At 42.3% G+C, this 9972-nt stretch overlaps 1 protein-coding gene across 1 annotated transcript in view; it reads left to right on the top strand.

Annotated features, from left to right (window-relative positions):
- Positions 1 to 4711: 4711 nt before the first annotated feature.
- LRRC34 (leucine rich repeat containing 34) overlaps positions 4712 to 9972 on the top strand; it is a 31246-nt gene continuing 25985 nt past the window's right edge. The window contains exons 1-3 of the mRNA XM_006861857.1: positions 4712 to 4945; positions 7390 to 7420; positions 9283 to 9403. Of these exons, the coding sequence (XP_006861919.1) occupies positions 4712 to 4945; positions 7390 to 7420; positions 9283 to 9403 (386 nt within the window). The remainder of the gene's footprint in view (positions 4946 to 7389; positions 7421 to 9282; positions 9404 to 9972) is intronic.

Genomic DNA, 9972 nt, shown 5'->3' with positions numbered 1-9972 from the left:
AGCTGTTCCACGGGAGAAAGATGAGGCTTTCTGCTCCCATAAAGATTTACAGCCTCAGAAACCCTGTACAGGGTCGCTATGAGTCGGAACCGACTCCATAGCACATAACCACCACCAATACAATAATAACATCTTAAATTTATAAGATTTATAAATCTGATAGTAGATGTCTACCAGTTTTGTTCAATATTGTCTTTGTCACTTCTTAGTCCTCTGCATTTCCATATACATTTTTAAATCAGCTTATCAACTTCTATGGGAAAAAGAAAAGTTTGTTGTTATCTTGAATGGGATTTTTAATTTGGAGAGAACTGACATTTTAACATTACTGAGTTTTCTGATCCTGAGGAGTCCTGACATGGTTCTGTAGGATAAACATTCAACCATAAGGTCAGTTTGAACGGCAAGATTGATGGTTCAAACTCGCCATCCGCTTCTCGGAAACCCTATACAGGGTTGCTATGAGTCGGAACTGACTTGATGACACTAAGCAACAACAGCAATAAGTAATCATGAACATGATCTATCTCTCCTTTTATTTCAGTCTTTTTTAATGCATTGTTTGGTAGTGTTAAAATAAAAATATTCAACCAACAATCGATTGAAATGTATTTAATATATGATTTGCAAGTTGGGATAACACTTCTGACTTGAGTCAAAATGTTACAAAGGAAAAATTTTCTTGTCTTCTTAATGACTTTTTACTTTCTTCCTGTATGATGTTCTTGATGTCATCCCACAACTCTTCTGGTCTTTGGACTTTAGTGTTTAATGTATCAAATCTGTTCTTCAGATGATCTCTAAATTCAGGTGGAATATATTCAAGGTCATAATTTGGCTCTCATGGACTTGTTTTCATTTTCTTCAGCTTTAGTTTGAATTTGCATAAGAGCAATTGATGGTCTGTTCCACAATCTGCTCCTGGTCTTGTTTTGATTGATGATATGGAGCTTTTCCATTTATCTCTTTCCACAGATGTAGTCAATTTGGTTTCTGTGTATTCCACCTAGTGAGGCCCATGTATATAATCATCTCTTATGCTGTCTAAAGAAGGTATTTGAAATGAACAAATCATTGATTTTGCAGAATTCTATCATGCGATCTCCAGCATCATTTTTATCACCAAGGCCATATTTTCCAACTTCTGATCCTTCCTCTTTGTTTCCAACTTTTGCATTCTAATCACCAGTAATGATCAATACATCTTGACTCTGCATGTTTGATCAATTTCAGATTTAAGAAGTTGGTAGAATTCTTCCATTTCATCCTACTGGCTTTAGTGGTTGGTGCATAAATTTGAATAATGAGTGGTATTAACTGGTCTTCCCTGTAGGCACAGGGATATTATCCTATTTGTAATATCATCCATTGTATCTCATGACTGATCCGGATATGTTCTTTTTGACAATGAATGCAACTTCATTCCTCTTCAATTTGTCATTCCTGGCATAGTAAACCATGTGGTTTACTATGTCAGATTCAAAAGGGCTAATACCAGTCCATTTCAGCTCACTAATATCAAGATATTGATGTTTATTCATTTTTGGTAATTTCCAATTTTCCTAGATTCATATTTCATACATTCCATGTTCCAATTATTAATGGATGTTTACAGCTGTTTCTCTTCATTTTGAGTTGTGCTCCATCAGCAAGCAAATGAATGTCCTGCGGGCTTTACTCCCACAGACTTTACTTCATTCGCATCATCACGCTCAACTCTACTTTGAGGAGACAGTTCTTGCCCAGTCACATTTTGAGTGCCTTCCAACCTGAGGGGCTCATTTTCCAGCACTATATCTGACAGTGTTTCTCTGCTATTCATAAGGTTTTCAGTGACTAAATATTTGGAAGTAGTTCGTCACTCCTTCTTCCTAGTCTGTCTTCGTCTGGAAGCTCATCTGAAACCTGTCTACCTTGGGTGACCCTGCTGGTATTTAAAATACCTGTTGCATAGCTTCCAGAATCACAGCAACTCACAAGCCACCACAGTACGACAAACTGACAGATGAGTGGTAGAGGCCATCACATTAGGGGTGATTTAATTAAATGCTTGACCAAATATGGTACTGGTGTGCTGTGGATTTGGTTTTGACTCATAGTGACCCTGCATTGGGTGTACAAGGATATAAATCTTTACAGCAGCAGAAAGCCTCATCTGTTTCCACAGAATGTCTGGTACTTTTGAAATGCTGACCTTGAGGTTAGCAACCTGACTTGTAACCACTACACTACCAGAGCTCCTTTGACCAAATATAGCAGGCTAATTTTTAAGTCCATCATTTTGTATGGTCCTCAAAAAATATCCAAATGGCCCTTGGCAGTAAAATGTTTCTCCACCCTGCTCTGGTGTGGTGCTGTGGGTTAATGCATTGGACTACAAGGTTGGTTTGAACCTCAAGGTTGGTGGTTCAAGCTCACCAGCTGCTCCTCAGAAACCATACAGAGGATCACCATGAATTGGAACCAGCTCAACGGCACTTAACAACAACAACAAACCCCTGCCCTAGAACTAAGTGTCTGATTCTGTACTTAGTGTTTCCTTGGCAAAGTATCCCCCACTTCTATAATAGCAACTAAGGCACTGGAATGTACTCTGGTAACAAAAGCTAGCAACTGAGTCTCTCTCCTAGTTTCTTCTTATCAGGAAAATCCTTCCCTGTTCTAGGCCTAATGAGTTCCTTGATCTGCTTATGTATTCGTGTCACATGGCACTTGGGCAACTACTATATTTGTGGGGGTAGGGTGAGAAATTGGTCTTTCTGTTAGAACACAAGAGGAAGTGTGTGCAGGTCACTAGCCCTGTGTTAGCCGAGAGGAGTAACTCACTGGCCACTTGTGAAGTTGGCATTGGTTCATCTCCTCTGTATTTCAGCAGTGTTGTTCCATCCAAGGCCTGTGTGTGATTTGTGCTTTCGTTGGTGACCCCTGGACCTTGGCTTGACACAAAACCTCTCTTTTCTTTCCTCTATCTTCTTAATTCAAAGTTTTTTAAGGGAGGGATAGGGAAGGACACATGTTGAATTGTACTTGCTTTATTCTAAACTTCCTCAACTTTGTTGGAAACAGATGGGTAAAATAAACAAAACTTTCTATTTTCTGTCATCATCATGTTTAACCCTAAGAAATGGCATTTCAAGATATGCTTAAAATTTACAGCTACACCAAGTTTCAAGGGACCCTGGCCTTGCTCAGCACACAGTTTCATGGCAGTGGGGCAGTAGCCTGGAATTGCTGATTGAGAAAGCAGGGAGGACTGGGATATTTTGTTTTCAACTTTTAACTGTTTATAAGCAGCCTGGTTTCACTTTGAGGGTCTTCCTAAATCTTCTCCCACCAGAAGTCTCTGGCTGTCTTCAGAGCCTTTACAAACCACTTCCACTTCCTTTTCCTTGGTCTATGCCAATCCCCAAACAGAAGAGATCTATCTTGCCATTTCCTTCTTCCCCATTCAATTACTAAATCCTGAACAATTTACCTTGTATTTTACTCCCTTCTGACTCCTCATTTCCCCAACCCAGTCTTAGCTGAGACCCTATTTTCTCAGACCCTATAGATACTGTAAAGGAGCTCTGGTAGTGTAGTTGTTACGAATTGGGCTTTGAACCTCAAGGTCAGCAGTTCTAAACTACCAGCTGTTCCGTGGGAGAAAGATGAGGCTTTCTGCTCCCGTAAAGATTTACAGCCTCGGAAATCGATTCCAAGGCACATAACAACAACATATATACTGTAGGAGTCCTGGTGTGGCGCTGTGGGTTAAAGCGCCAAACTGAAAAGCCATTAGAACCGCAAGGTCGGAGGTTCAAGCTAAGCAGCTGTTCCTTGGAAACCCTATACCGGGTCTCTATGGATCGGAACCGACTCGACGGCACTTCACAACAAAACAATATATACTGTAGTTGCTTCAGCCTCAGTCTTCCCGCCAGATCTGCCATTTTCCATCCTACCCCAGAGCTGAGAGCTCCCAGGGCCGTATCCCCCAGCAGCCTTCCTCCACAGAGCATGCACAGGGCATCCTATGGATCCGGTTCTGCAGTTTACCCACTGTCTGCTCTGCTCTGAGCACCTCCAAGTACCTGCGCATCTCCAGTATGCTCCCTGCAGTTTCCTGCCTCCTGGCGGGCTCACTCGGACCAGACTGGTTGCCACCTCTTCCAGGAAGCACTCCCTGATGTCTAGTCTACGTGTCCCTTTATGCTCCTACAGTTTCACGGCCTTAACACGTGATTGTGCAACGTTTCTGTGCTTGGGACCCACACCCTGTGGACACCTTGGAGGAAGGGACTGTGTCATAATCGTCTTTGTAAACCCGCCCTCTAGCCCAAAAGCCGTGTCCCCCCCAAACCTCGAGAATTTTTCTCCCTGAAAAAAATGTGCCTTTAAATTAGGGTGAGTGACCAGAACCCAGACAGACTAAGAAGCCGCCATAGTATGGGCGGTAACTGGTTTCCCAGGCAGGTTTAGGACCCAGGCAAGGTACTACATCGGCTCCCGGAAGCCTACAGGATCCAGCTCTCCAGAATTGCGCCCGCGCTTCGCGTTCCCCCGGCCGGGAAGCGCGCCCGTGGCCAGGTGCTGGGCGCGCGCGAGGTCACCATAGCAACGCCGCTGCTTGCTTAGTGGAGGAGTATGTGGAGCAAGAAGGAGGCCAAGTCCCGCGGGTCCCGGTCCCCTATTCCAGCCCCTACTCCTGACCCCACTGAGGGCTCTGCGGATGAGGACGGTAAGAAGTAGGTACGGTTCGGAGCCGGTCTGGCTCGGCCCGGCCCGGCGGAAACGCACGAGCAGTACCAAAATCAGCGGTGAAGTGTCACACCTGCTGCTTCCTACCGGCAGGCTACAGGCTTTAGGCGGCGGGGCGGGCGAGTGCCCCAGTGGAATCCCGGCTGTGGCTGAACTTTGGGGACATCTCCAAACTCAGGCGGGAAGGGAGCCCCAGGTTCCCGCGGTAGGTGCACCCTTGACGCCATAGGTTGCCTAGGAACGGGTACCAGTCGCTTTGCTTTTTTGTTGGAGGGGAGGTGGGGGAAGCTCGCCTTCCTGACCTCTTATGTGGCTAGGCAAGGAGCAGGTCCAGGTGTGCAAAAGGGTCTTGAGAAAGTTCTGGCTTTGCACCTGTATACCACCTCGGTTTTAAATATTTCTGTGCCCAAGAATGAGCTCTAGCAAATTATATGTAGCCCATGTAGCCCCTTCGTTTAAGTTTTGCGTGTCTCTTTTAAAGTATGTTTACAGATGAAGATTTATAGCAGGAGCCTCTTATCTTCTCTGTATCTGCGAGATGGGCACAGTCCTGCTTGCCCTGTGGCAGAAGGGAAGAATTTAAGTCACTTGCTCAAACAGATTTTGATCAGACACCCAAATCTGACTCCTCTTGACCCTTGAATTGTCCAGGACTTGGCTGAGGAATAACCTACAGAATGAGCTCTTGTTGCCAGGTGAAAGAAATAACTTAGAATTAAAAGCTTAGGCTGGTGAGAAATCACAATTATTGACATTTTTATACATAGCTGGTTGCTGTTTTTAAGTGCCTTTCATCGGTTCCGAGAAGTCTTGGTGTGGCCTGCGGGTTAATGTGCTGGACTACAAGGTTGGTTTGAACCACAAGGTTGGTGTGTTCAAGCTCACCAGCCGCTCCTGGGAAATCCTATACATGGTCACCATGAGTTAGAACTGACTCAACAGCACTGAACAACAATATCCGTAGCTATATATCTATTTTGGAGTCCTGGTGTGGTGCTGTAAGATAAGCACTTTACCACAGGTTTGTTTTGAACCTCAAGGTTGGTGGTTCAAACCCACTAGCTGTTCTTCAGAAACTCTGTACAGGGTTGCTCTGACTCGAAGGCACTTTATAACAACATATGTCTGTATCAGGGAGCCCTGGTAGTGTAATGGATTACAGCTGATCAGTAGTTGAAATCTACCAGTCCCTCTGTGAGAGAAAGAAGAGGCTTTCTGCTCCCATAAAGATTTACAGCCTTGGAAACACTCTACAAGGTCACTATGAGTCGGAACCAACTTGGTGACACACAGTTACCACCACTATATCTCTATATCTATCAGAAACTTTTAAGTACTTTACATCTATGGCTTACTAATGAAGTATTAATATTCTTCTTATGAAGTCCTGGTGTGGTGCTGTAGGATAAGCACTGGATTGCTAACCCCAAGGCTGATGGTTCTGACTAGTCACTCCTCGGAAACCCTACACAGGGTCTCTATGAGTCAGAACTGAGTCGATGGTACTAACAACAATTCTTCTTATAACTTTCTTTAGCTGTGTTTACCTTCTAACCTAAGATTCTTTCAAGCTTCCATAAAACGTGAGCTGTAAGTCTGACAGAAAGAGCCTTGTCGGTGCTGTGTTAAGCACTTGGCTGGTGGTTCAAACCCACCAGCAGCTCCCAAAGAGAAAGATTGTGGTAGTCTGTTTCTGTAAAGGTTACAGCCTTGGAAAACACCTCTCCTAGTGTTGGTGTCCGCAAAAGTCTACTCAATAGCAATGAACTTTAAACGTGCTTGTTCTGGGTGTGATGGGGCCAGTTAAGGGAAAGGGCTGACTCTTAGAAAGGTTCTTGCTAAGCCAAACCAATTCCTGCCCTTGGATTCTGACTCCTAGCAAACCTTTCCTATTAATACCAAGGAAGATCAGAGGCAGAAGGAGTAAAGAAACCTAGTGGGAGCCCAGCTTCACTTTCTGTTTGAGATCTCCTCACTTTCTTTCCTGAAGCCAGTTAAGCATTTTCTGCATTGCATTCCAAATGAGGCATAGTCACATATATCTGGGAAATGCAGTGTTCTTATCCCCAGCCCAGCCCAGCTCAACAATTCCAATAGTCTTTGTGCATGTAAGCATTTAAAATATCCTGAGAAGCGTTATAGATAGGACTATGTGTGGTGGTGGTGGTGTGCCGTGGAGTCAATTCCAACTCATAGGGACCTTGCATAGGGTTTCCAAGGCTATGTGTAGCTTTCTTTAAAACAGCACTTCCTGAAGTAATTTGACAGTAAGATCCACTTTACTTGGAATATCCTTGATCATCTTGTAGAATGTTGTATCCTACAGAACACAGTTTGGAAATAGTATTTTAAATGCATGAAGATTTCTTGAAATAGAGAAAAGGTTTTATTATGTATATCCATGTGTGACAGAAAGTATACTGACATTAAAAATGTTAAGAAAGTATCTGATGAAATGGGAAAACGATTTTATGTGACAATATCATGTCAACTGAACACAGAATATTAAGCTATACTGAAATATTCCAATTTTGTTTAAGAGTGCTTATATACATGTAAATAGAAAAACAATTGGAAGGAAATATCCTTAAACTGCAACACTGGTCATAATTTGGCAGTGGAATTGCCAAAACATTGCTTTTCTTTTAGATATTGAAAATTTCCCAATTGTCTAGAATAAGTATGTGTTGAATTTATTTTTTAAAGGTTATTAAAAAGTATAAGAAAATGTTCTGAATATAATATTCCTATCTTAAATCTATTGCTATGAATTTGCTTGCCAAACTCTTTAGTTCACAGATAGTGCAGAAATCCACTTGGCACAAGACACAAAGGATTTATGCTCAACTACTATCCTAAGCCTTGTGATATACCAAACTCAAACCCACTACCACGGAGTCGATTCTGACTCATATGGCCCTATACAGGCTTTCGGAGACCGATTCTCTCCAGAAGCAGACAGCTTCAGCTTTCTTATGGAGCAGCTGGTGAGTTTGAACTGCCCACCCTGCAGTTAGCAGTTCAACACCAATCAACAGTTCCACCAGGGCTTCTGGAGTCTTGCAAGAGATGCTTTCAAATATTGGAAACAAACAGTAAGATTGTATTACAGAAAGCTGCTTGTGTAACAGAGGAAGGGGCATTGCAACTCCTTTGTGTCTGCCTTTTTTGTTAAGGACTGACCGGGAGGGAAGAGTCACTTTTAGAAAGAGAAAATGGAAGGACAGGACAGGTGAAGAGATCCTATGAGGTTCAACTTGGTATGAAGAAAAACACTCAAAGTTATAGCTGAGAAGCATACAGGACCTGGTAATTATTCAGACTCCTTTTGAGTTTAGATACTTTGATACAATTGTGTTTATTTGCAGTTATTATAAATAAAACTTGATTCACCCTAACCCAGTGTTGTTGTTGTTGTTATGTGCTGTCGAGTCAGTTCCGACCCATAGCGACCCTGTACAGGGTTTCCGAGAGTGTAAATCTTTACGGGAGTAGAAAGCCTCATCTTTCTCCCGGGGAGCAGCTGGTAGTTTCGAACCACTGACCTTAAGGTTCGCAGCCCCATTCGTAACCACTACGCTACCAGAGCTCCTTGTAGCAGAGTGAAAAGAAATTTGGGATTTTGTGATTCTGCACTCTGCCCTTATTAATTGTTTGATTTTGGACAAATTGTTTAACTTCTTTGAAGCCAACTTCAACTACTATGCCTGGTATATGGTCATGGTGGTTGTGTGTTATCGACTCAGTGATCCTGTAAAGGGTTTCCTGTAAATCTTGATGGGAGCAGGCAGCCTGATCTTTCAACTGTGAAGTACCTGATAGATTCAAACTTCTGACTTTGTGGTAAGAAGCCCAGCTGGTAATTTCATTACCCTCCCAGGGCTCCTCATGCCTAGTACATAATGGAGCATAAAACCCGATTCCCATAGCAACCCTGTATAGGGTTGCTGAGACTGTAAATCTTTATGGGAATAGACAGTCTCATCTTTCTCCCTTGAAGCAACTGGTGGGTTTGAACTTCTGACCTTTCAGTGCTTATTCTGCAGCATCACCAAATATTGTTGTTATTGTTAACTGCCATCAAGTCGGTTCCGACTCATAGAGACCCTGTATAGGGTTTCTGAGGAGCCACTGGTGAATTTGAACTGCCAACCTTGCAGTTCAAACCAACCTTGCGGTTCGGTGCATTATCCCACAGCGCCACACCAGGACTCTTCACCAAATAGTATTCCCATTATATCACTTCCAAGTTCATGTGCTGTTTCAAACCTGTCTCCACTCACTTGCTCTTAGCACTTGGTGAGGTCTGATTTAATGGTCCAAGTTCTATGATCCTAGTTCCTCAAACAACATTTTTTATTGTCCCCACCCACCTCCATTCCTCACTTCTTTTACTCTTCTCTGTTCATAGTTCACTCTCCTTCTATCCCCACCCCTACTCTACACATACATGTTTATCCTTGACTGAAAAAACTATACTTTTTAAAAAGCCTCTGGAATAATTTGCATGTGATAAACGGTAATGCATTTCTTTTTCAAAAGTTCCAGTATCTCTACCCAGCCTCCGGGAATATTATTATAATCTATGTACGGAAAAGTTCCAGAAAATCAATCCTTTTATATTGCATATACTCCAGGAAGTAGATGAAGAAAGTAAAAAGAGGTAAGGAAAATAAATATTCATTATTTCAACAACATTTACTGATACTCCTCTGTGTCAAAATTCTGAACTCTGAGTGCTTTTATAGCCATTTTAAAATGCTCGTAAATGGACATGTCCTTTGAGGCAGAAAAATCAAGTCGATGACCCACACTGTTGGTAGATCTGTTTTTTCCCCCGGCAGTTTTCAATTTTTCTGGGTTAGGGAGAAAGGGAGACAGATATACAAGAAAGGACAAAGATGTGCTGAGAAAGATGGCAAAGATAGCTTTTGGCAGTACTTTATTATAACAATTTAGCAACTGGCTTTTAAATGGTTAGTTATTTTAAGGTTATTAAGATCTTTGTGGCCATTTTAAAAAACTATAAACATTTGAATTCTTAGTTTTGCAACTTATGTGATATTTTTACAATTAAAAAAATTTTTAGCTGTTTTATTGTGAATTATGTAATAGTATGGGTTCTTTTTTTTTTTTTTTTTATAATAGTGGTTGCCGAGGACTGGCCTCGACATGGATGTTTGGTTCACAAGGTGGGGCTATCTGGCGGCGATAGGGATAGCAAAAGAGGAG

Source organism: Chrysochloris asiatica, unplaced genomic scaffold (assembly GCF_000296735.1).
Source record: "Chrysochloris asiatica unplaced genomic scaffold, ChrAsi1.0 scaffold00043, whole genome shotgun sequence".
Lineage (NCBI taxonomy): Eukaryota > Metazoa > Chordata > Mammalia > Afrosoricida > Chrysochloridae > Chrysochloris > Chrysochloris asiatica.
This window is presented reverse-complemented; position numbering and strand designations above follow the sequence as displayed.